General features: G+C 56.2%; 1 protein-coding gene across 2 annotated transcripts; it reads right to left on the bottom strand.

Moving 5' to 3' along the window:
• Window positions 1-182: 182 nt before the first annotated feature.
• On the bottom strand, window positions 183-26,421 carry MFHAS1 (multifunctional ROCO family signaling regulator 1; the record flags this gene model as incomplete). Of its 2 annotated transcripts, XM_084266987.1 has the most annotated exons (3): window positions 183-313; window positions 23,211-24,784; window positions 25,025-26,421. In XM_084266987.1, 3 exons carry the CDS (start codon window positions 26,419-26,421, stop codon window positions 183-185), a joined length of 3,102 nt encoding a protein of 1,033 aa, XP_084123113.1. The 2 variants fall into 2 exon arrangements, with proteins under 2 accessions (XP_084123113.1, XP_084123112.1); XM_084266986.1 differs by having other exon boundaries at window positions 23,211-26,421.
• Window positions 26,422-26,553: the final 132 nt, after the last annotated feature.

Raw genomic sequence — 26,553 nt, forward strand, 5'->3', positions numbered from 1 at the left:
TTTCCCCTTCCTTCCCTCCCCCTTGCTTTTCCTTTCCCCCTTTGCCCCCCTTCCTTCCCCCTTTCCTTCCTTCCCTTTTCCTTCCCCTTTCCTTTCTTTCTTCCTTCCAGGTAAAACACATTTCAGGTAGGCTTTTGGGGTTCTGCTGACAAGGGAACAGGGGGGGGTGCTGCTTTCAGCTCTCACTTGGAACAGGGGCTGATCACAGTAGGAGTTGGGGGATAAACCAAGGCAACATTCACTCGCTCGCTGCCGTTCTTGGGACAGATGATCTCCGTCAGTCCCTCTGGTCTGGGCTGACTCAGCAGTTCTCCTGTGAAGAAGCAAAGGAGGAAAATGTTTAACAATTAGCAAAACAGGGTTTTTTTCCACAATTGTTGCCTTTAATATGCCATCCCATGCCAAATAAAGGTCCATGACTAATGCAAGTGAGTACTGTATGAGGGCTTCCTGGTCCTGGACCCAAGCAGGACTCATCCCTGTAACCATGGTGAATGTCCTGCCCATCACAGCTTGGAGATGTGCTGCTCCACCCAAATGTAACATGCCATCTTTCCTGACTCTGCTCTGAATCCCTGCACACAGGCTTGAGAGCTCCTGGGGGATTCGTAGCGTCTAGATGGAGCCTTAATGAGATGGAGTGTTTTAATTAGGCTTTGGGGCAGATGGGATGCAGCAATTTATCTTCAATCTCCATGAAATGGAAGCAGCTGACCTGAAGCATCAGAAGCTGAGTGGTGTGGTAAACATCCTAGAAGGAAAGGAAGCCATCCAGAGGGATCTTGACAGGCTGGAAAGGTGGGACCAGGTGAACCTAGTGAGGTTCAACACTGCCAAGTGTCAGGTGCTACACTTGGGCCAGAAGAATCCCAGACACAGATACAGACTGGGAGAAGAGCTCCTGGAGAGCAGCCCTGCTGAGAAGGACTTGGGGGTTCTGGTAGATGACAAACTTAACATGAGCCAGCAGTGCCTCCTGCAGCTCAGAAGGGTGATGGGATCCTGGGCTCCATCAGCAGAGGGGTGGCAGCAGGGACAGGGAGGGGATTGTCCCTCTCTGCTCTGCCCTGTGAGGCCCCAGCTGGAGTCCTGTGTCCAGAGCTGGGGCCCCCAGTGCAAGAGAGATGTGGGGCTGTTGGAGAGGGGGCAGAGCAGCCACGGAGATGCTCAGAGGGCTGGAGCAGCTCCCCTATGGAGAGAGGCTGAGGGAGCTGGGCTGGTTCAGCCTGGAGAAGAGAAGGCTCATTGCAGCCTTCCCATCCCTGAAGGGAGCAGAGGAACAGGAGGGGAATCAGCTTGTTCAAGGGCAGAGACTGGCAGGACAAGGGGGATGGAGTGAAGCTGGAGGAGGGAAGGGTTAGAGGAGATCTTAGGGGGAAGTTGTTTGCAGAGAGAGTTTGCAGGGGCTGGAAGGGGCTGCCCAGAGAGGGGGTGGGTGCCCCGTCCCTGGAGGTGTTGAAGGCCAGGTTGGCTGGGGCCCTGGGCAGCCTTGTGTAGCTCCAGGCCTGGAGGTTGGTGTCCCTGCCTGTGGCAGGGGGTTGGAGCTCTGTGCTCCTTGGGGTCCCTCCCAACCCACACCAGTGTGGGATTCTATGATTCTATGCCACAAGAATCCTGCCATGACCACCTTCTTTGGCATGAACCGGATAGATGGTTGGAAAGCAGTGCCACAGGCATGATTTTAGCATCACTTTGGTATTTCTCCCCTAAGAAACTCTAGGGAGGACGTCAAATCACCACAGACAAGTGTGATCAGCCTTTTCTGAATCTGTATGTCACCTCCTGTTCCATCCCTGAGCAGCTGTGGCTGTCCAGTACTGTGATTTCTGAGCTGGAGCTACCCAGGAGCTGGAGGGACCCATCTCCTCTGCCATGGCTGGCCAAGCACAGCATAGTGTGCTGCTTTGAGCTGCCAGAACAGAATCATGGAATCCCAGCCTCACCAGGTTGGAAAAGCCCTTTAATCCCATGGAGTCCAACCGTCCCTGTCCTGTGCTGACCCAGATCTCTCAGTACCTCATCTCCCCAGCTGTTAAACACACCCAGGGCTGGGGACTCAGCCCCCTCCCTGGGCAGCCTGTGCCACAGCCCCACAACTCTGCCAGGGAAGAACTTTTCCCTCCCAGTTGAGCTGACCCTGCCCTGGGCAGCCTGTTTCCCTTCTCCTCTCCTCACATTGTTTCCTTTCTTCTCTCCCCATTTCCCTCTCCTCCTCGCCCCATCTCCCTTCTCCTCTCCTCACCCGTTTCCCTTCTCACTTCCAGGGCAAAGCACATCTAAACCCCCTTGGTGTTCCCAACACAAGGACACATTGCCTGCTATCACGACAGCAGAGGGGAGGCTCAGCAGGGAACACACACACAGAGGTCCCCTTCAGATGTACCCCACCTCTGTGTCCAGCAACTCCAGTGTGCCCCCATGGTTTGAAGATCTGGCCTCCTCTCACACCCATGCCCAGCCTGGAAGCAGCAGAGCAGCTTTTCAAGCCACGCAGCCATGTCTCCTGAACCAGGAGCATCGTGATGCCATTTGCAATTCCAAGTGGGACCTCTGCAGGGCAGCGTCCTCAATTAGGGGACCTGTCACACACCGCCCAAAAGCAGCATCATATCCCTCAAGCTCTGTGTCCTGGCGATTCCGAGGTTCCCAGTCCAAGGTTGGCTCCTCCTGGGAGCCTTGGGAAGGTGAGTCACAAACCCAGGGTATCATTATATGGATCTAAGATCCATTTGATCTGGAACCAGGAGCGCAGCACCACCGGCCTGTCTGTCCACACCTTCATTCCCAGTTCCACCTCCCCGCTTCGGGAAGCCTGAGATGGAGAGTTCCCAAGCAGAGGAGATTGCCCCAGGCTAAAACAGAAGCCTGATGGGCAGGCAAACCCTGCTTCCTGAAGCTCTTCCCCCAGCTCTCCTGGTCTTTATGGTCTTACCTTTCCCTCTAGGTTGCCTTTGGGATAAAGCTCACCTTGACCTGTCCCCAGCTCCATCCACACCTTCTCCAGCCCCCCCGGCACATCCCATTCCCCCTGACATACACGCTGCTCCCCAGAAGACTCATCTCACAGCTGCTCTACGGGATCCACCACATTCCAGCTGGACAGAAGGTCACCTGCCCATCCTTCCTATTCCTCCCAGTTAAAGAATGTCCCACTACCATCCCACCACAGTGTTCTCCTCCCCTGGTCCTTGCAAACTGCTCATCTTTGCAGCACAAGCTCATCACAGTGCTGAACCAGCCATAACTTCCTAAATCACACTTGACATCCCTGCTAAATGACTACTTGGATGCCAACACCACTTGGATGCAGCTCCCCATCTCTTGGAGGCTTCAGAAACTTCACACCTATATTCAGAAGTTATTCAAACTGCAGGAGATTAGGAATAAAAAGCCTCCAGGGCTGCAGGAAGGTGGGAAGGAGGAGATCAAATGAAGTGCCTGGCACGCGGTGGCACTTGCTTGGTTTCACTGTGAGTTTAAACGTGGCTGGAGCAGCTGTGTCTGCAGAACTTGCTCCATCCCCATGTACGGACTGGCCAGTGGGTATTTTGACTGCACATTCCTTCACAAGCATGTCACTGATTTTACTGGAAAGCCCAGTTCTGCCTGGCCCCTCTGAGAGGCTGCCCTGTGACAGCGTGTGCATGACCCATGAAGCACGTCCTCCTCTCGACGTGCCCTTGGTTTAATGTCGACTTCCAGGGAAATCACTGAGGTTTTAACTGACACTCCAGCTGCTCTGTCTCAGAGCTGAAGGCTCAGGCAGCTGAGTTTCTGAAGAACAAACCCTAGAGGTAAGTCATCATCCCTAAGATTATTCACAGGATCACAGCATCACAGAGCGTCAGGAGTTGGAAGGGACCTCTGGAGACAATCCAGTCCCACCCCCTGCCAGAGCAGGATCACCCAGACTAAATCCCACAGGGACACATCCAGGAGGGTTTGAATGTCTCCAGAGAAGGAGACTCCCCAGCCTCTCTGGGCAGCCTGGCCCAGGGCTCCCTCACCCTCACAGGGAAAAAGTTCCTCCTTATGTTCCCATGGAACCTCCTCTGCTCCAGCTGCACCCGCTGCCCCTGGTCCTGTCACTGCCACCCCTGAGCAGAGCCTGGCTCCAGCCTCCTGACTCTCTCCCTTCACATACTGATAGACAGTGATGGGGTCACCCCTCAGGCTCCTCTTCTCCAGGCTAAAGAGGCCCAGCTCCCTCAGCATCTCCTCACAAGGAAGGGGTTCCACTCCCTCCATCACCTTGGTGCCCCTGTGCTGGGGCCACAAGGATAACCACTTGTGCTGGACAGAGCTCAACTGTGTATGGCACCCAGAGCACGAGGAAGACATTGACTGGGGGTGACCTGTTGGAAAGCAGCTCTGCAGAGAAGGACCTGGGGGTCCTGGTGGGTGACAGGGTGGCCATGAGCCAGCGGTGTGTCCCGGGGGCCAAAAAAGCCAATGGGATCCTGGGGGACATCAGAAGAAACGTGGCCAGCAGGTCAAAGGAGGGGATCCTCCCCCTCTGCTCTGCCCTGGTCAGGCCCCACCTGGAGTGTTGTGTCCAGGTCTGGGCTCCCTGGGACAAAACAGCCAGGGGTCTCCTGGAGAGAGTCCAGCGGAGGCTGCGAAGGGGATGAAGGGCCTGGAGCATCTCCCCTGCGAGGAAAGGCTGAGTGAGCTGGGGCTGTTCAGCCTGGAGAGAAGCAGCCTGAGAGGGGATCTGATCAATGGGGATCAATAGCTGAAGGGTGGCACACAGGGGGACATGGGCAGCCTCTTCTCAGGGTCTGTGGGGACAGGACAAGGGCCGATGACCTCAAGCTGGAGCCCAGGAAGTTCCGCCCCAATGTGGGGAAGAACTTCTTCCCGGTGAGGGTGAGGGAGACCTGGGACAGGCTGCCCAGGGGGTGTGGAGTCTCCTTGTCTGGAGAGATTCCAGCCCTGACCTGTCCTAGGGACCCTGCTCTGGCAGGGGCTTGGACCCCATGGGCTCTGGAGGTCCCTTCCAACCCCTGTGAGTCTGTGATTCTGTGATTTCCACTGCTGTACGTGCCCAGGAGCACAGCAGAGTGTCATTGTACAACTGCTGGCCAAGCACAGTCAGGTACATTAGTCCTTCTGCCCATGATGTATGGAGAACAGGGGTGGGGTGCCTCTCTGGGTGCGTGCCAGCAAGCAGCCCCATGGGTGCTGTGAAACATGGTTCACCCGCCTGTAGGAAACACCCGTGAAACCCCAGGCAGCCCTGACAAATTGGAGTGAGGAGGGAGGCTGACAGCAAGGCAAGGCAGATCCTTGCAGGAGCGTTGGGTTACTCCACGCTGGCAGCCAGACAAGTCCAGCTCTGAGTCTGCTTGGCTGCCTGACAAGAGCGCAGGGCTTGCACGCAGGGAGGATAAATCCTCCCCACCCAGAGCCTTTGCCTTCCCACAGCTCCTGCTGCCACAGCTGCACTGAGCAGCAGGGTGGGAGGCTCTGCTCCAGCCCATCTAATCATCTCCTGTCTCCCAGAGCTGCCAGAACACATGGAGGAATCCCAGACATAGATAGAGACTGGGAGAAGAGCTCCTGGGGAGCAGCCCTGCTGAGCAGGACCTGGGGGTTCTGGTGGGTGAGACACTTCCCATGAGCCAGCAGTGGCTCCTGCAGCTGGGAAGGGCGATGGGATCCTGGGCTCCATCAGCAGAGGGGTGGCAGCAGGGACAGGGAGGGGATTGTCCCTCTCTGCTCTGCCCTCAGGAGGCCCCAGCTGGAGTCCTGTGTCCAGAGCTGGGGCCCCCAGTGCAAAAGAGAGATGTGGGGCTGGTGGAGAGAGGGCAGAGGAGCCACAGAGATGCTCAGAGGGCTGGAGCAGCTCCCCTACGGAGAGAGGCTGAGGGAGCTGGGCTGGTTCAGCCTGGAGAAGAGAAGGCTGTGGGGGGACCTCATTGCAGCCATCCCATACAATGCTCTGGGTTGGAAGGGACCCCAAGGAGCACAGAGCTCCAACCCCTGCCACAGACAGGGACACCAACCTCCAGGCCTGGAGCTACACAAGGTTGCCCAGGGCCCCAGCCAACCTGGCCTTGAACACCCCCAGGGGCGGGGCACCCACCCCCTCTCTGGGCAGCCCCTTCCAGCCCCTCATCACTCTCTCTGCAAAGAACTTCCTTCTGATATCTCCTCTAACACTTCCCTCCTCAGCTTTAATCCATTCGGGTTTCCAGCAGCTGTCAGAAAGCACTGCTCACCAGAGAGGTCCCGGTCCCAGGACACCCCTCAGTGTGGCACACAGTCATAGAATCACAGACAGGTTTGGGTTGGAAGGGACCTCAAAGCCCATCTAGTTCCAGGCCCCTGCCATGGGCAGGGACACCCCCCCTCCCCAGCCCAGGGTGCCCAAAGCCCCATCCAATTCAGCCTTGAGCGCTGCCAGGGACCCAGGGGCTGCCACAGCCTCTCTGGGCACCCTGTGCCAGGGCCTCCCCACCCTCAGAGTAAAGAATTCCTTCCCAATGTCTAATCCAACCCTGCCCTCTTCCAGTTTAAAAGTCCTACCCCCTTCATTCAAGGGGGGCTGGAGAAAGTACAGCCTCTCTGCCTGGCTGCTGGCTGGTTTGAGCTTCACCAGCTTGACAACTCAGACAATCAAACCAAACCTATCGCAGCTCAGTATGGGCTGAGGAGCCTCGTGCAGAGATTTCCCCCTCCTCTCCAATCTTGGGGAACACCCTCACACATGGAGACTGCAGCAGATGAGGAATCAGGAGCCTTGGCAGTAGGAGGGGGAAGGAGATGCTGTCTCACACCAAGCCTGCCTCTACTCTGTGCCACTTAAATCTCATCTTCACCACTCTGGATGAAAGGAATGACCTGCTTCCTACAAACACTGCTGCATGTGATGGATGAGCTTCTTCTCCAGCACTGTGCACAGGGAGCTCTGATCTGTATTGCTATGAATTATTAATACCCTCCTCACGGCAGAGCCTGCATGTCACGCAAGAAACCTTCTCCAGAAGGTCAGAGCTCCACAGTTCTCCTTGAAGAGAGGCTGAGAGAGCTGAGCTGGTTCAGCCTGGAGAAGAGAAGGCTGTGAGGGGATCTCATTGCAGCCTTCCCATCCCTGAAGGGAGCAGAGGAACAGGAGGGGAATCAGCTTGTTCAAGGGCAGAGCCTGGCAGGACAAGGGGGGTGGAGTGAAGCTGGAGGAGGGAAGGGTTAGAGGAGATCTCAGGGGGAAGTTCTTTGCAGAGAGAGTGGTGAGGGGCTGGAAGGGGCTGCCCAGAGAGGGGGTGGGTGCCCCGTCCCTGGAGGTGTTGAAGGCCAGGTTGGATGGGCCCTGGGCAACCTTGTGTAGCTCCAGGCCTGGAGGTTGGTGTCCCTGCCTGTGGCAGGGGGTTGGAGCTCTGTGCTCCTTGGGGTCCCTCCCAACCCAGACCAGTCTGGGATTCTATGATTGAGCGTGAGTAGCCTCCTTTTTCCAGCTTCATTGCTGCCTCTTCCACTGGGTATTCCATCCTTCTTCTCCTTGGGAAATGTGTGAGCAAGCCACCTCCACAAGGAGGTGACCAAAGGGAAATGACCACAGTGTAAAGGGTCAGGAAAATAAGGGGGAGCACTGGAGGAAACCTGAGATAGAAAACAAAGCATCTTCCAAACCGCTGAGTGTTTTGCTGCCCTTCTCCTATCTGAAAAGCTCCTTGGGTTGTCAGGCTGCAAGGCAGCACTTCAGATGACTGCTGTACAAAGCCATGAAAAATTGATTTGCTTCATTAACATTTTAGGACCTTATTAGTTCCAACCAAATTGACTGTCAAGGCATTTTAAGGGAGAGTCACGGTGTAATGAGCTCAGCACGAATTAGCCTCATCCCAGAATAGAAACAGGCCTGTCACTGAGCACTCAAGCCCAGCATCTACCTTCTGAGTATTTTTAATTTCACCTCTTTCAGCTGTATCTGCTGTGAGAGCCTTCTGGCTCTACTGGGCAGAGAGCTGGAGCCAGCCCCAAGCTGTCTGCTCCCCCCTCTGAGCACCCACCCCACCGCTCCACACCGCAGTCAGGACGAACGGCTGCAATTCCCACCGGCCACGAGCCCACCTGTCCCACCAGTGATGCCAAAGCTGTCACACCCCTGTCACAGACCCACCAGGGTGCAAAAGCCCTTTAAGCCCATGGAGTCCAACCGTCCCTGTCCTGTGCTTACCCAGGACAACACAACTCTGCCAGGGAAGAACTTTTCCCTCCCAGCTGAGCTGACCCTGCCCTGGGGCAGCTTGAGCCCATTCCCCCTTGTCCCATCTCCTGTCCCCTGGCTGAAGAGACCATCGCCCACCTCTCTGCACCCTCCTGGCAGGCCAGTGGAGGTGGGGAGAAGGTCTCCCCTCAGCCTCCTCTTCTCCAGGCTCAACACCCCCAGCTCCCTCAGCTGCTCCTCACAGGATTTGCCCTCCAGCCCCTTCCCCAGCCTGGTTGCCCTTCTCTGGACACGCTCCAGCACCTCCAGGTCCTTCTTGGAGTCAGGGGCCCAGAACTGGACCCAGCACTCGAGGTGCAGCCTCCCCAGTGCCCAGCCCAGGGGCACAATCCCCTCCCCAGACCTGCTGGCCACGCTGGCTCTGACACAAGCCAGGATGCCCTTGGCCTTCTTGGCCACCCGGGCACACTGCTGGCTCCTGCTCAGTCAGCCTTCTCATGAGACAGAGTGTGATGTAGATTTAGGTGAAGCTACCTGGCTGAAATCAAGAGATTAGTGGCCAACTCTCGGTCTCATGGGTAGAGCTGGTGTCTCCTACAGAAGCACGGCCGGTGGTGCACACAGCAGTGCCCAAGCAGCACTCCACTCAGAGCCTGAGTTTCCCTATGCCAAGAGAGGAAGAGAATTGATTTCTGTGTCCAAACATCCCCGTTGGTTTGGTTTAAAGTACCTCTGTTATTACCAAAATAGCTGTCTGAGGTCTGAGAGAGCTGCTGGCTCTGCACCGCTCAATGGTCAAGAACAAAGCTCTGTCTGTCCTTGTACAATCAAGAGCTTTACAGAACCTTCTCCTACTTGTCCCCTTTTATAGTGGGGATGAGAACTAATGTTTTTACATCATTTTTCTTTTTAATTCCTCCTTTTTCAGTGATCCCTCAGCACTTCCAACCACATCACCATTCCCTTCCGACCACTCTGGTTCCCTGGGATCTGAACGGAATCACACAGCATCACAGACTCGTGGGGGCTGGAAGGGACCTCGAGAGATCATCAGGTCCAAGCTCCTGCCAAAGCAGGGTCCCTAGCAGACCCTAGGTGATAGCTAAGAGCTGTATCCCAAGCCAGTGAGTGAATTCTGCTTACAAACACCTTTTCCCCATGGGAAACTGCTTATTTATGGATTTCACAGGGTGTTTTACTACCTCTGCTGAAGCCAACTCCTACCAGTCTTTATTGGGCCACCGGAACGCCTTCCAAGCCGGCGAGTCATGCAAGCTCTGAAACAATCCCTTCGCTCCTTAACTCCTTCTGCCTGCTAAATGCCATCTGCTCTGGGGTTCTCAGTGCCCAAAAATAAACTGCAGCATCAGGATTTGCTGTTTATAAACTGCTTCTGCAGCAGTCATGGTTGCTACCGAATGAGGAAGGAGCCCTGGGGCTGGGAAGAGCTCAGCAGCTATCCAGGGAGACCAGAGCACTGCCAGGAGAACATTTCACTACTCCATCATCTCTTTTACCTTCCCTGCACCTTCCCAGGAGCTGCCTGCTCCACCACGGGACTCCAGGACAGAGCTTGGCTCATTTCTGGCCCCATAACTTGTGCTGCCAACCTCCACTACTTCCAGCTTTCTTCCAGGTGGAGAACTCCGAGGTACCTACTGTACCTGTAGAGCAGCCCTGGTTCCCTCTCCTGCAGGTGTTTCACAGTCTCACCTGGACTGCAAGCTGGCTGGCTCTTCTCTGGACATGCCCAATGCAGATAGATCCCCTTGGAGGGATCTCTCTTGGGAAGAAATCACCTTCAATCTTCCAAGGCATTTACTTGCACTGATCCAAAAGGACATAGTCAGACCCCAAGATTGAGGACAACTGACAGTAGAAAAGCAGGAACAGGCAGGATCTCTGCTCTCAAAGGCTGTTCAGGGCTGGAGTTCAGGCCTCAACCAGGCTTGCTCTGAGCTCAAGACATGGCTCTTGCCAGGAAAGCAGGAGGAGAAGACAGCATCTTTCAGAGCTACTCAGATCAGTGCTGTTTTTGACAGCATGCTTCCCACAATACAACAACACAGCAGCAACCAAACAAGGAAGATCAATCACCAATTCCCACAAAACACCATTAGAAGCAAAGAGCATCACCTCCTCTGCTGTGCTCTGTCCAGGACTAGAGTTTGGTCTGAGATGCAGGAGGCCCTGGAAGGCCACCAGTGTGGCCAGAGGAGTTTGAAGGGGGAACACCAGCCAGGCTGGACTAAGGCAGCCTTTTCTTCCCTCCATCCCAGCAAATGTTCACTCTGGGAGGGGAAGAATCCAGCAAAGCACAGACCTGCTGGCTAAGCCTGTTTGCACACATAAGGATCTTGTACACTCAGTGCTTGTGGAAATGAATCTCAAAGCCCCGGACTTCAGCAGAGCAAGAGGCACCTGCAGCCCTTCTCCAGGACCTGGCTCCCCCTTCCAACTCCTGCAAGCTAAGAGAAGGGTCCTCCAAGCAAGGCAAAGCTTTATTAAAAATGATTTCTGATTAAAAAGGAGTTTTAAATCCTTTTGTAACAATGATGGGATTATCCACATCACACTGTATTATGCAACAGGGATAAAGCAGCACAGAGCAAGAGGCCAAAGTGCCTCTGCAGCAGAGACACAACTTCATGGGCAGGTCCTGGTCCCAAAGCTCTGATGGAGCTGGGCACACTCAGTGTATCCCAGAGGAGGAGAGTGATGTTCAAAGCCTGTGTGACCCAAAGGCTTGGGAGCTGGGGGTGTTTCGTGACCTGGAGACTGGCCATGGGTGTGCCACACAGCAAGAGTTTGTTGTATCACAACAAACTGGAGCTCTGGTGAGAAATTCACTCAGGATCCCAGGCCCACCAGGTTGGAAAAGCCCTTTAAGCCCATGGAGTCCAACCGTCCCTGTCCTGTGCTGACCCAGATCTCTCAGTACCTCATCTCCCCGGCTGTTAAACACACCCAGGGCTGGGGACTCAGCCCCCTCCCTGGGCAGCCTGTGCCACAGCCCCACAACTCTGCCAGGGAAGAACTTTTCCCTCCCAGCTGAGCTGACCCTGCCCTGGGGCAGCTTGAGCCCATTCCCCCTCGTCCCATCTCCTGTCCCCTGGCTGAAGAGACCATCGCCCACCTCTCTGCACCCTCCTGGCAGGGCAGGGGAGGTGGGGAGAAGGTCTCCCCTCAGCCTCCTCTTCTCCAGGCTCAACACCCCCAGCTCCCTCAGCTGCTCCTCAGAGGATTTGCCCTCCAGCCCCTTCCCCAGCCTGGTTGCCCTTCTCTGGACACACTCCAGGACCTCCAGGTCCTTCTTGAAGTGAGGTGCCCAGAACTGGACCCAGCACTCAAAGTGCAGCCTCATCCTAGGCTCTAAAATACCCAGCTGGAATCATGGCTGCTGGAGCTCTTGGTGGCGTGAACATGTAATTCAAACCTTTGGACTTCTTTATTGTTGGGTGGGGATTTATTTGAGGTGGGCTCCTGTGTTAGAGCTGGCTCTGTGTGGCTTTCAAATGCCCTGCTTCAGCTGTCCTCTGCCTCGTTTGTGAAGGTCCCATGCCCGCTGTCACGTTTAGATGGGAGTGAAGGCAGACAGTTGGGACACAGGGAATTTTAATGGCTTCAAATTGCCCCAGGGAAAATTTAGGTTCGAGATCAGGAAGCATTTCTGTACTGAAAGGGCTGTCAGTCATTGGAACAGGCTGCCCAGGGAGGTGGTGGAGTCCCCATCCCTGGAGGGATTTGAAAGGTTGTGGATGAAGTCCTTCCAGACATGATCTAGAGGTGGGCTGGGCAGGGTGAGGCTGTGGTTGGACTCGATGATCTAAAGGGTCTCTTCCATCCCAGGTATTCTAAGAGATGCCATTGCTGCAACCTCCTGGAGGTCTGCTGAGCAAGAATTCTTTTCTTTCTCAATTTGGGGAGGAGAGCTGTGCAGAAACGTTCAGCAGGTGACAGGGTAGATGATGCAGGCCTTGCCCTGGAGCTGCGGGCCTTGCTCTGGAGCTGCGGGCCTTGCCCTGAGCTGCAGGCCTTGCCCTGAGCTGCGGGCCTCTCCAGTCCTTCTGCCCAGCTCTGTGGCAGTGTGGGAGGGGAATGAAGCTCCCATGTGCTTTATCCTCCCTACAGATCCCTCAGATCCATGTACCCCGACCTGCACTGCTGGGGGTTTTGGGTAGGGGGTCCTGCTCACGCTGAGGAAGCAGAAGCCTGTGACCAAGCACTGGTGACATTCCATGCCAGCTTTAACAAGGAGAAGGGTGCCATTTCTCAGGGGACCATGTGTGTGCAGGCCCTGCAGACTTCCAAGTGATCCCTCCTGGATTTTAGGCAGGATTTTAACCCATGTTTGCTTCCCTAAATAATTCAGCTCAGCAAGTGGCTGCTGCGGTCAGCTTGGAGCCTTCCTGGGGTAAGATGCTAGAATAAATGCTCAGGAGCTGAGTCTCATGTGCATCATTTCCCAAGCAGCATGTTTGTGCCTCAAAGGCTGAGCCAAAACAAAGACTTTTTTGGATGAAAGAGAAGTTTGGGAACCTTCCTTTGGGATCGGAAAGGAAAATAAAATACCATTCTCTGTCATCTTTTGTTAGAGAAAGCTGGCACCGGGCTTTTGAAGCCGCCTGGGTTATTTTTAACTTGTTCCTTGTCCTCCTTTGAAATAAGTCCCATCTTTGTTCTACAGCAAAACAGAGTCTAGTGCATTACATACATACACAGATGCTCATTTTTGAGTGCCTGCAGTGAAGGTCATGTTAAGAAAATTGGCCCCACAAGGCAAGACCAGGCTCAAGTTAGTGACTCGTACAGATTCTGATTAACACAACCTAAAAAAAAACCCAAACCACAGAGGTGAACAGGATGTGGTGAGAGGAGATGGACTTGGCCTTGGTGAGGCCTCACCCTGAGTGCTGTGTCTAGTTCTGGGCCCCTCACTCCAAGGAGGACAGCAAGGTCCTGTGTGGCTCAGTCCTGGTTGGTAACAGGGTACTTACAGCTAAAGGAAGTCTGTGTACAAGACACCAGTGAAACCAGAAGTATGACTGGTCCCCACATGAATTCCCACTGCACATACAGCTGTCTCTACTTTGGTGCCGGTGAGATACCATCTCCGCTACACTGGTCCTCCTAGAATTTGGATGGGGCCTGTTAACACCCATCTCCCCTGCCATCACTCCCCCCTCCAAGACCCTGAAAGAGTTATTGGCTATCAGAGCTATCTGATATTTGGCTATCAGAGCGAAGGGCTCGCTGCTACCATTTCACAGGTCCCTCAGCCCCAAAGTGTGGTGAGGAGATCCACAGACCTTCTACCGAGCAGCACAGCCACAACCCAGCACTGGCAGGAGCTCAGCCTGAGCAAGATGCCCTCAGAGCCCCAGAGCTGCAGCATGACCACCTCACTTCACAGAAACAAGTGTCTTTGGCACTGTATCCATGACTTTGTGCTCAACTAAGACTTAAGATGCTCCATGGTAAAAATAACAGTGACCAAGAAGCTGTTATGTCAGATTCCAGGAAGGAGAAGCTCTTTCTCCATGGCTTTCCTAAATTTAGCTGCTTTGATAAGCATTTGGACATGAAGATTGTTCATATCATTATCTGCAATAAGAGCATCAAGATCTCTCTCAAAGAGGGAGCCTGTTCAAAAGGAAGATGGGGAGGAACCCACTGGGAGCTGGGAACTCGCCTGGTTATGCAATGCGTGGAAGTAGGCCTGGAGCTCGCTGTGCTCCCTGGTTTGGAGCCCTGCCATCAGGCGCCCTCTGCTTCAGCTCATCCAGTAGCTCTGCAGCAGGATGGGGGGAAGCAGCACCACACAGAGCAGGAGAGAAAACACATGGCAAACCCTCCATCTCCTGCTCTCCCAGCCTGTGCCTCTCTCCCCACCTGGGATGTGGAGGAGCCTGGGGGGTGACCCCATCACTGTCTATCAGTATGTGAAGGGTGAGAGTCAGGAGGCTGGAGCCAGGCTCTGCTCAGGGGTGGCAGCCACAGGACCAGGGGCAGCGGGTGCAGCTGGAGCAGAGGAGGTTCCATGGGAACATAAGGAGGAACTTTTTCCCTGTGAGGGTGAGGGAGCCCTGGGCCAGGCTGCCCAGAGAGGCTGGGGAGTCTCCTTCTCTGGAGACATTCAAACCCTCCTGGCTGTGTCCCTGTGGGATTTAGTCTGGGTGATCCTGCTCTGGCAGGGGGTGGGACTGGATGAGTTTTCAAGGTCTCTTCCAGCTCCAAACATTCTGTGATCCTGTGATGTCCCAGCATCCTGGGAGGTCTGTTTGCTCCCTGGACACAGCATGTTGGCTTCCTGAAGGTGCAGCCCAGCAGAGGCTTCCCCAGAAAAGCCAACCCACCCAAAAGATGACCTGGGAACTGCTTTGAACATTCCAGCTCTCACCACTTGCTCCTCATCGGGCTGCCCAGCGATGTGGTGGTGTAAGACGAAGCCACTCAAAAGGTGGCAGGGGGCTAACTGTCTCAAAGCCCACGTTAAGGCAGCACAAGCCAAGCCAGCAGCTGTACCCTTGGACCTCCAGTGCTCTTTAAAACCAGTCTGGGCTCAGGGCAGCTCCCCATGGAGCCAAAGCTTGGCAGCACACAGCTGTTGCTCAGTCTGACACCAGTTTGTCTGGATTTGCAATTCCTCATGCCCTTGGGCAACCCCTGGTGAGTCTGGGATTGGCCAGGTGCCTTCTGCAATGCAGAGCTCCCAAAGCATGCCTCCCTACCATCCCTTCTGCTCTGGGCTCCTCTGGGTCCTGTCATGACCAAATCCCCACACTAAGGAACATCACCACTCCCCCCTTCACAGAGAGAAGAGGATGAGGAGTTACAAAAGGAAGGAGACACCTCACTTAGGTAGCTGCTCCAAGTTCCCTTTGCTCCCATACGGACAAAGGCCCAGCTGCTCAGCCCTTTTTGAGGGAAAAACCCAAACAGATGGGACATAAATCCCTTGAACCTCTCACACCTCACAATATACACAGTCACACCTGACTAGCTGCTGAGGTGTAACCCTGCAAGGTCCAAAGGCCACCAGTTGGACAGATAGCTGGGCAGGTAGAGGACACGTGCACTAGAGGGTAACACACAACATAAATACAGAGGGAGGGTGCAAAGATCCAAATACAACTATCAGCAGGGTCACTATGAGATGATGACAGATGGGATCACTGCACCCAGCCCCATTTTTGGGTGATTCATTCTTGATTGGCCTGAGATCTTTAATGAGAGGAATGAAAATGCAGTATTTCTGATAGTACTGCTTGCCATCCATACCCACATCCTGCATCTGACAGAGGTGCTCCAGTAGTGTGCTGCTGTGGGGTTTCACGTGGCAGGAACAGGAGTTAGATACAGGGCAAGAAAATGAGATCATGCACCTCTGCCTCAAGCCAAACCCTGGAGATTTTGGTGCTGTGGAAACCAGGGCTAATTGAGATTTTTTAGGAAGCTTGTCATAACCCGACCCTGCTGCAGGGCAGGGTATGTCCAAGGGACATTCCTGGAGAAGGAAACACCACCTCCAAATGCAAAGAACATGCTCCAGGAGTTCACCACAGAGACACCAGAGTTACTGTGCACAGATCAGTCACAGAACCCCAGAACCCCCTGAGCTGGGAGGGCCCCCTCAGGCCCATCAGTCCCACTCCTGGCTCCACACAGCCCAGCCCAGGCAGCGCAGGGCACTGAGCGCAGCGGCCAGACGCTTCTTGCCCTCAGCCCAGCTCGGGGCTGGGACCCCTTCCCTGGGGAGCCTGTGCCAGCGCCCGACCCCCCTCTCAGCACAGAACCTCTTCCTGACACCCAGCCTGACCCTCCCCTGGCAGCTTCACGCCGTCCCCTCGGGTTCCAGCCCTGGGCCCCAGAGAGAGGAGAGAGATCGGCGCTGCCCCTTCGCTGCCCTCGGCAGGAAGCCACAGACCGGGGTGAGGTCTCCCCTCAGCCTCCTCTTCTCCAGGCTGGGCAACCCCAGGGCCTTCAGCCTCTCCTGGGGAGCCTTCCCCTCCAGACCTTCCCCATCCTCACTGCCTCCTCTGGGCACTCTCCAGCAGCTCTGTGCCCCAAACCTGCCCCCAGAACTGGAGGTGAGGACAATCCCCTCCCCGGCCCAGCTGGTGGTGCTGGGCTGGATGCACCCCAGGATGTTTCCTCCTGTGATGCTGTCACAAGGAAAGCCAAAAAACTCTACAGAAAGTGATGTGCACAACGAGAAGGAGGAGGGACACCTCCCAGAACAGTCTGAAAGCTCTGTGTTTCCTCTCATGTAACATAAATAAAAATGTTCAGCTAAACTGGACGCTTCCCAAGTGTCACCCTAAACTGGGTGAAGGGGAAGATGTCCTGGTATTGCTTTCATAAGGGGCCTTATAGAGAGGCACTTGGCCCAGCAGCAGCCTCCATCTCCCCAGCACAGTCTGGATCAGCAACAACATAGCTCCTTCCCAGAGGATTCAAGTATCACCTCCTTGTGTGTGTGTGGCAGGACAGGGCAGGTCTGAACAGGATTTGAGCTGCAACTTCGTTGTGCTCCAGGGGTTACTCACCTTCACGGTTGCATCTGATCCTTACAGAGCACCATGTCTAATGAACTTGCCCAGAGAAGCGACTACCTCAACAAACAGCTGTCACACGGCTCATGCTGAGCTCGCCAGGGAATCCCAGACTGGTCTGGGTTGGAAAGGACCCCAAGGAGCACAGAGCTCCAACCCCCTGACACAGGCAGGGACACCAACCTCCAGGCCTGGAGCTACACAAGGTTGCCCAGGGCCCCAGCCAACCTGGCCTTGAACACCCCCAGGGACGGGGCACCCACCCCCTCTCTGGGCAGCCCCTTCCAGCCCCTCACCACTCTCTCTGACCCAAGGGCTGGAGCAGCTCTCCTGTGAAGCCAGGCTGGGAGAGCTGGGCTGGTTCAGCCTGGGGAAGAGAAGGCTCCAGGGGGACCTTATAGCCCCTTCCAGTCCCTGAAAGGTGTCTGTAGGAAGCTGGGAAGAACTGTTCCTGAGGGCATGGAGTGATGGGACGAGGTGGGGTGGGTTTGATCTGGAAATGGGGAGATTTAGGTTGGGCATTAGGAAGAAGCTCTTCCCTCTGAGGGTGGTGAGACACTGGCCCAGGGTGCCCAGAGAGGTGGTGGAGGCCCCATCCCTGGAGACATTCAGGGTCAGGCTGGATGGGGCTCTGAGCAACCTGCTCTAGTGAAGATGTCCCTGCTCACTGCAGGGTGGGACCAGATGGCCTCTGAAGGTCCCTTCCCAACTCATACAGCCTGGGATTTGGTGATACACAGAACAAGTCACAGCTCTCAGGGCTGTCACTTCAGCAGCCCCAAGATCAGCTCTTGTTGGGAAGCTCAACATCCAGTGCTAATGCTTCCCTAAGGTCAGTGACTGCTGTTCTCCTGAACCACAGCACCTCACCCAGCTTCCTCCTGCCCCCCAGATCATCCCACTGTGCTCAAGCCTTACCCTTCTGTCTCTGATTACATCACACCACTCTGCTGAAGCCACAACCTTCAGGAGAGCGTGACAGCATCCCCGAAACTGCTGCAGCATCTGCTTCCAAAGTCAGGCTTTGGAAGAGACTCCACCCTCAGATGGGGAGAGTGAGAGGCTGCTGACTGGGCTCTGCACCAGGCAGGTGTTCAACTGCCACTGCCTGTGAAAATATCCCAGCCACTCACGATTTAATTACAGAGAACAATCAGATACCTGGCATTAGCCTCTCATTGAGCAGCAGCTCAGATTTTGGAGCAATTTCTGAGCCCTCCTGACCGAACCAGTCCCACTCGCTCCCTTCTGGGCACAGAAGGGACTTTACAGCGTGACACACCATGGGATCCTCCACCTCTCCCTCTCCTGCCTCCATCCAGCCACCAAGGGAGTAGAGGCTTGTTTCTGACTCCAACGCAGGATGGGGAGGGTGATTCACTTGGAATCACACGCATAAGGTGGCCTAGATTTAGCTCTGCTCTGGCCACCACACAGAGTCTCACAGGGGAACTCTGACACCTCCATCTCCAGCCATGAAGGTGACCAGCACATAGTCTTTGCTTCTGCTCCCCTTCCACGTGAAGATGGGCAGTGAAGAGGCTCATCACCTCCTCCCTGCTCTGACACCTTAGGAAAGGGGCAGCCAGGCAGGTAGATGGGCACTTCCTCTCCCCAGCAGACCTCTCTCCAGTCCTCCAGCAGCTCTCAAGGCTCCTGGAGAGCTTTGCAGTGGTCTTCTGGAGAGGGCTGTGAGGCTCACATGTGGTACCTTTGCCTGTGCCTCTCTGTCTGTTGTCACATTTTTTATCTGTGAAGACCCAGCTCATCTTGTCTTGCTTGGGACAGCATTTCCCCATGTTCTCTGCAAGGGACAAAGCCCCTGGGGTCATACAGATGCCTTCCCAGGCAGGAATAAAAGAAAATCACTGGACCCCCTCCCCCCAGACCTCAAACTGACCACACCTCAGGACACCTTGTGCAGACCCCAGCCTGGAAGAGCCCAGGATGGCCCAGACCAGCACAGCACAGGGCAAGAGGGGACAGCAGCCAAGCAGGCAGCAGGTGCATGTGAAGGCTTGGAAAACCCAGATGGAGTTGAGCAAACAAAGCCCAAGTGTCTGGTACCAGACAGGTGGCAAAGCACCTCCAACCCCCAATCCCAAGACACCTGAACAACCTAAAACGTTTCAGTCCAGGGGCTTCCTCTTGATCCAGGGGCTTCCCCTCAGTCCAAGGGGCTTCTCCTTGGTCCCTCAGAGCAGGGATACTCCTGCCTTAGCCCACCAGGGTGATTTTTATTTATATATACTGCAAATGTTGAAGAAAATATACTAAATAATTCAGCACACCACACTTAGCAGCTGAGAGGATGACTGCAGCCTCCAAGCACACTGAGATTCCAGCTCAGATGCCAACTCAGTTACTGCTTCACCCAGCTACAAAACCCAGTTCAAACATGAAAACTTCCTTAAAAGGGCCCTGTGGAGGCATTTTGCATCACTTTTATTCCCTGTTTGCAATAAATCCTCAGCAGACTGAATCCAGAATCTCAATTCTTATTAACCACTTGTGTGCACGCTAGCTTTGCTGAGAGGATTTAAGTGCAATATCCATGAAAGCCATGGAGTGTGCTCACACAGAATCACTGAATCCCAGACTGGTCTGGGTTGGGAGGGACCCCAAGGAGCACAGAGCTCCAACCCCCTGCCACAGCCAGCAACACCAACCTCCAGGCCTGGAGCTACACAAGGTTGCCCAGGGCCCCAGCCAACCTGGCCTTCAACACCCACAGACACGGGGCACCCACCCCCTCTCTGGGCAGCCCCTTCCAGCCCCTCACCACTCTCTCTGCAAAGAACTTCCTCCTAAAATCTCCTCTAACCCTTCCCTCCTCCAGCTTCACTCCATCCCCCTTGTCCTGCCAGTCTCTGCCCTTGAACAAGCTGATTCCCCTCCTGTTCCTCTGCTCCCTTCAGGGATGGGAAGGCTGCAATGAGGTCCCCCCACAGCCTTCTCTTCTCCAGGCTGAACCAGCCCAGCTCCCTCAGCCTCTCTCTGTAGGGGAGCTGCTCCAGCCCTCTGAGCATCTCTGTGGCTCCTCTGCCCCCTCTCCAACAGCCCCACATCTCTCTTGCACTGGGGGCCCCAGCTCTGGACACAGTACTGTGTGGGGAGGGAAAGGGAAGGAAAAGCAAGGATTAATCCTCAATTCATCAGCAAGTCCCCTCTTTGAAGGGGATTCCAGCGATTTCAGGGCTGACGACCCGGATTGCACAACCAGGCACGTAACCAGACTGCACTTCCATTTCTGAGCAGAAATCTGGCAGTGTCTCCACAGAAATATTTCCCTTATTAAGGTCAACAGGCTGCAGAGCTGTTCTTCAGTGCAATCCCAAAAAGACCACGGCCCTATTTAAGTATCAGCAGTGCTGTGCTCACCAGGGATTTCCTCTGAAGACCTTGAGAAGAGACAGACACCTCCCTCACTCTGCATTTCCTCAGCGTGAGGCTCAGCTCCTGTGATGCCAACCATGATTCCCTTGCACTGAGCACCACACCTTTAAACACTCTCGCCCTCTGATCAGCAAAATCAGGAGGGGAAACAAAGAAAAAAGGTCTTCAGCTTCACAGCTGTCATTTAGGGGCTCCACAGGAGCCTGTTACTCCTGGAGCAGATATGGATAGATACAGCCCACCTGAGCCAAACGATGCTTCACCTTTTCCATGCGATCCAGGCCATAGCTGGGTGAGACTGAAGCATCATCCAAGGAGACAAGGAGGTTTCTCAATTAACTGCAGCCTTTAATCACTCTTCAGTACTCCCCAAGATCAGCCCTGCCTCTGAAACACATCGTTCTCCTTGGCATGCTCTTCCCCTAGATAGGCTCACGTAGGGTTTGCGTTAAGACAGAGACCCCCTGCCCCAAGCAGGGCCACTGGGGATCCTGACTCCTGGCAGCCAGGTCCAGCTTGTCCCCTGGAGAGTTTTGGAAACCCCCTTTCCACAAGCAGCATCACCCAGGTGGCATCTGGAGGCTGGCACACAACCCCCTGCTCCTCCTGTGCCCAAGAATGCACCACTTACTGTGTCTCCCCTTCCCAGCACACCCAAGCTGGCTCCTGGGGGAAGCAAACCCTTCCCACCCCTAAGGAAACAGCTAGGGCACAGCAAAACACAAAGGAAAAGGCCCTTGGGGTGCAGTGCCCCCCTTAACGCTTCCAGACCCACTGTCACCAGCCAGCAAAGTTATCAATCATCCGCAGACAGCCTGTCTCCTCTTCCCATTTCACTTCTAAAGCATCATCTCCTCAGCAGGGAAGGAAGAAGGCTCAGCCACAAAGTGCTCCTGGGTTATAAAAAGCAGCTTCCTGACTGCAGATCTGAGTTACACACCAGCCACCCAGCACACCTACACTTAGAGTCCGCTGTCTGGGCTGATTTTGGTGGGGTTTCTTTGGTTGGTTTGTTGGGTTTGGGTTTTTTCAGAGGTTCTGTGGGGGTTTTTTTAGTCTTTGGGTTCTTTTGGAAAGGAGATCACGTTGCTCCAAGCACCGAGTCAGTAGCAAGACCCAGCATGTAGCTCCCACCCCACACAGGCTCACTCCCTGGGCTCTTACATAAGCCAGCAGGGTTAGAGGGAGATGCTGTCAGCAGAGCCAGGATGCGGGCTGAGGAGCAAAGAGCACTGCCTTATTTACAACATCCAGAGGAAAAAACAAGCCCAAAACTAAATGAAAACCAAATCAAACCCCAATCAAACAGAAAACCACAACCAAAACACCCCCACCAAAATATGAGCCAGTAGTGGCTCCTGCAGCTCGGAAGGGCAATGGGATCCTGAGTTCCATCAGCAGAGGGGTGGCAGCAGGGACAGGGAGGGGATTGTCCCTCTCTGCTCTGCCCTGTCAGGCCCCAGCTGGAGTCCTGTGTCCAGAGCTGGGGCCCCCAGGGCAAGAGAGATGTGAGGCTGTTGGAGAGGGGGCAGAGGAGCCACGGAGATGTTCAGAGGGCTGGAGCAGCTCCCCTACGGAGAGAGGCTGAGGGAGCTGGGCTGGTTCAGCCTGGAGAAGAGAAGGCTGTGGGGGGACCTCAGTGCAGCCTTCCCATCCCTGAAGGGAGCAGAGGAACAGGAGAGGAATCAGCTTGTTCAAGGGCAGAGACTGGCAGGACAAGGGGGATGGGGTGAAGCTGGAGGAGGGAAGGGTTAGAGGAGATCTTAGGGGGAAGTTCTGTGCAGAGAGAGTGGTGAGGGGCTGGAAGGGGCTGCCCAGAGAGGGGGTGGGTGCCCCGTGTCTGGGGGTGTTCAAGGCCAGGTTGGCTGGGGCCCTGGGCAACCTTGTGTAGCTCCAGGCCTGGAGGTTGGTGTCCCTGCCTGTGGCAGGGGGTTGGAGCTCTGTGCTCCCTGGGGTCCCTCCCAACCCAGACCAGTCTGGGATTCTATGATTCACATTTGGCTGTGAACTAACCCAGCACCACCAGGTTGCCTTAACTCACATCCCACCCCGGTTCGCTCACAGGTTCAGTAAATGAAGAATGCTCTGTCACACTCCCAACATGGGGGGGGGGGGAGAAGGGGGGTGAGGGCACACGTAAAACAGGCACTGCTCTGCAGTCAGAGCACATTTTGCTTTCACACAGATTTACAGCCTAAAACACCTTTCCCATGTCCCCCAGAGCCCCCAGAGCAACCGCAGCGGAGCAGGGAGCACACGGGACCTGCACATACACAGAGTAAACCAGATGCTGCTGGAAACCAGCACTGATAAAACCCCAACTTCAGAGGAGGCAGCTTTAAAAAGCCCCACAACCAGTCACATACCAGAGGCAGGAGATGACGCTTCTCTCCTTAGATGAAGGGGAAAGAGGGGAAGGATAACGATTGCTCTCAAGAATAGCTCTGAAACACGCAGTCTGGGGATGGCTTCTAGGTGGCTTAAACAAAGGAGGAGGAGTAACCCTCTGTGGCTGGGGAGGAAGGCTTCCTGCTCCAGACAGGGCTGTTTGTACGGGGCTACGGAGACCAACCACCCATTGTCTGCTTCCCTGCAGGCAGGAGCTGCAGCACAGCCCAGGTTTTGGGGATGGACGGTGGAAGAGGAGGGAGGACTGGACACCTGCAGGTTTTTGGGTGTCTCTATCTGCATTTGCAAGCAGCACCAAGGATGGAGGAGCCACAGGGCAAAGGGAATTGGGATGGGGGTGGGAAAAACCCCGCAGTGCCTTTTGGAGGAATCAGAACAAGGAGAAGGACAGGTCAGGGCCTTTCCAACAATGGCACCATGGATGCCCAGGGCCAAACCCCAAAAAGCACCGACAAAGGGGGATGTAACACCCTCCATGTCTCAGAATAGGGTTATTTTAAGCCTGTCTCCTTGGAGCTACCCTAATATTTTCTCTCATGACTCAAATCACCAGGGGAGTTAGAACAGAGGAGAGTAAAAAAATAAAAATAATACAGAGCTAAGACTTAACAACATGAAACTCCCTTCAGGAGGGACAGAGCTCCAGAAGAGGCCAAAAACAAGGTGGGCTTGTGCCTTACCTGGAAAAGTGTGTGGGTTAGGTGACCCTCTTTTAAGGCACTTTGAACAGAGGACGTGCACAGTGTAGTACAGGCCCGGCCACTCCTGGAGCAGGACATTCAGTTCTTCCACTAAAGGGGTGATAGCTTGCCAAGCTGTCCAGATATTTGGTAGGGAGGCATGACTAGCAATAGACAGAGTATCTGGCTGCAGAGCTCCCCTGGCAGGCCGGTAACTCACCACCACGGGCACCTTTCCCCGGTAGGCATAGATCTGGTATTTGCCATCTGACCTCTGAACCACGTGGCTGTTAATCTGGACGCTGTAGCGGGCAAACAAGCCGGGTGGGAAGATGAATGGGAAGCTGTACTCGATCTGCAGCTGCTCCACCACGAAGGACTGGCCGCTCAGGTTGGCGCTGTTGATCCACGCCTCGGCGTGGGGCACCTCGTTCTTCACGTAGCAGGGGAACTTGTACCAAGCGGCCGCGCCGTTCAAGGGCTTGCACTTGGGTTTGTTGACACAGTAACAGAGCCCCATCTTCTCCAGAAGCTCCAGGATGAGCTGCAGATCCTCCCGGCTCTGGATGTGGGGTTTAAGGAGGAGGCGGGTAACGTGGGCGGGGAGGAGGCCGTGCAGCAAGAAGCCCTCCACGTAATGATGGAGCTGAGTGGCCCTCAGCTCGTCGATGTGGGTGTCGCTGAGCAGTTTCTGGAGCAGCACGGTGGCATCCCGCTGGCAGAAGATGTTGAGGATGTCAATGAGCCGTGGCAGGTTGTGGAACACGTATTCCCTCAAGGTGAGGTGCTCCTCAAAGTAAAGCAGCTTCCCACTCTCGTGCAGGTAGGACAGGGCGCTCTGGAGCCGATCCTCCGTCAGCCCTGCCTGCAAGCCCAACCGAGCAGAGTCCCACCAGCTAAGCCACAGTTGCTGAGCTTGGGGCTGGAAGTGCAGCTCCTCCAGCACCTGCCAGGATTTGGGCAACACCCGGTGCAGGTTTGGGAAGATGTCCCTGTGCTCAGCCACTGAGAGGAGCTTGTCCCGCAGGCGACGCACCTGGACACGGTCCTGGCAGCTGAAAGGCAGCACTGGAGAGAGGATCTGTGGGCGGTGGTTGAGAAGGTACTGGAACTGGGCTTTCTTTCGCCGCAGGTTCTTGTCTGAGACCCCGTAAAAGGCAGCGTGAGGGCTGGAGCAGCGCAGGTCAAAGTCCTGTCCCAGAGCCTCGTCCACCTGCTGGACTAAGCTCTGGAGTCCCTCAGCATCCCTCTTCTCCTGCTGAGCGATCTGGTGATGGATGTCCAGACACTTCTCTTCCAACTCCCGCTCCGCACAGAGGTCAGCATGGGTTCCCACCATGCACACCACAGCATGGGGCACCTTGGAACCGAGCCAGTGCAGGAAATAGCCCACAGAGGGGTAGAAGTGCTGAGGGACGTAGGCACTCAAATTCACCACCAGCACATACAGGGCTCCCGGGGAGAGGAAGAAAGACTGGATCACATCGTAGCTCGGGTCCCCCGCCAGCTCGTACACAATGAATGTCAGGCCCCTCTCCGCATCCGCTGTCCAGTCCGTCACCTCGATGCCCTTGCTGCCTCCTGACAGTCCTGATGGTACTCGTGGGGCATTCGGTGGCAGCGAGGGTGCCGGGCATGGCGTTTCCCCTTTCACTCGATGAGAGGGCACAGGAGAAGGGATGTCCTGCAACTCAACCGGGAGATGATCCGGCTGCTGCGTGGTGGGTACACGCGCTGAGGAAGCACGCTGAGTCTCTGGGAAGGGGCAACACCCAACTGGCACTCTCCCAGTGTCCTGCTGCTGCCCAGAGCACCCTCGGGGCTGGTTGCTCCCTGCCTCCAGACTCCCCACGTCCTCCCCCTGCCCATCGTCCTCCATGAGGCATTGTCTCAGCAGGGTCTTTCCCGCATCCTTCAGACCCGTGAGGACCAGCTTGAGGCGGGGCTTGACGGCAGGCTGGGAGTGGGCCAGCTCCTGTTGGTAGGCAGCGATGTAGGGGATGCCTTTCATGCACACCTCATAGGGGGGCTGGATGAGGGGGTTGTCTTTGATCTTCCACAGGGTGACGCGGGACAGCTGCCCGAAGCCGTCAGGCAGGATGGCAATCTGGTTGCCTTGCAGGACCAGCTCCTCCAGGCTGTGGAGGAGCACGATGGAGTCGGGCAGGTAGCGGATGCAGTTGTTGTCCAGCCAGAGGGTACGGAGCTGGGCAAGCTGGCAGAGGCGAGGGGGCAGCAGGGTGAGCTGGTTGCGGCTCAGGTAGAGCTCCTCCAAACTGGGCAGCGCCAGGATGGCAGCAGGGAACTCCACCAGCAGGTTGGAGGAGAGGTTCAGCATCTTGAGCCTCTGCAGGCTGCCGAAGCCAGAGGGCAGGGCCCGCAGCCGGTTGCTGTCCAGCATGAGGCTCTCCAAGGCACTCAGCTGGCAGAGGCCCTCGGGCAGCGCCGCCAGCCCGGTGCCGCTCAGCCAGAGGATCTTGAGGCGGCGGAGGGCGGCGATGCCCTCGGGCAGGGCCCCGAGGTGCCGGTTACCGGAGCAGTCGAGCTCTTCCAGGGCCGCCAGCTCCAGCAACGGGGCGGGGAAGGCGGTCAGCAGGTTGTGGTCCACGTCGAGGGCGCGGAGGTGCCTGAGGCGGCCCAGGCCCTCGGGCAGGCGGCGCAGCCGGTTAAAGCTGAGGTCGAGCTCTTCCAGGTGGCCCAGCTCGACCAGGCGGGCGGGCAGGCCCGGGCCCTCGGCGCCCAGCTCGTTGTGGCTGAGGCTCAGCTTGCGCAGGCCGCGCAGCCCCGCCAGCGCCCCGCCGTCCCCCAGGCTCCGCAGCCGGTTGTGGCTGAGGTCGAGCTCGGCCAGGCGGCTCAGGTGGCGCAGGGCGGCGGCGGGCAGGCGGCCCAGACGGTTACGCCGCAGGTTCAGCACCCGCAGCCCGCTCAGGGCGGCGCCCACCTCTTCGGGCAGCTCCTCCAGCCCCCGCCCGCTCAGGTTCAGCGATTCCAGCTCCCCCAAGGCGGCCGCGGCCGGGAGCGGGCGGCGAGGAGAAGCAGCGGCGGCGGCGGCTGCTGCTGCTGCTGCCGGCAGCGGCGGCGGCCCCCCCGGCGGCCCCGCATCCGGCTGCGGTTCGGGGTCTGGCTCGCCGAGGCCGCCCCGCAGCTTCGGTGCGCGCAGGGCGGCGGCGCGCCACAGCCGCGCCGCCTTAGGGGGCTCCGTCTGCGCCATGGCCGGGGGAGCGGGCCTCCCGCCCGGCCCCGCCTCTCCCTACCTGCCGCCGCCGCCGCTGCTGCTGCTCGCCATGGGCGCGGCCGCCTCTGCCGGTACCGTCGCGGCGGGATCGGGGCTCCCCACGGCTCC

The sequence above is a fragment of the Gallinula chloropus genome (genome assembly GCF_964237585.1).
Source record: "Gallinula chloropus genome assembly, chromosome: 7".
NCBI lineage: Eukaryota > Metazoa > Chordata > Aves > Gruiformes > Rallidae > Gallinula > Gallinula chloropus.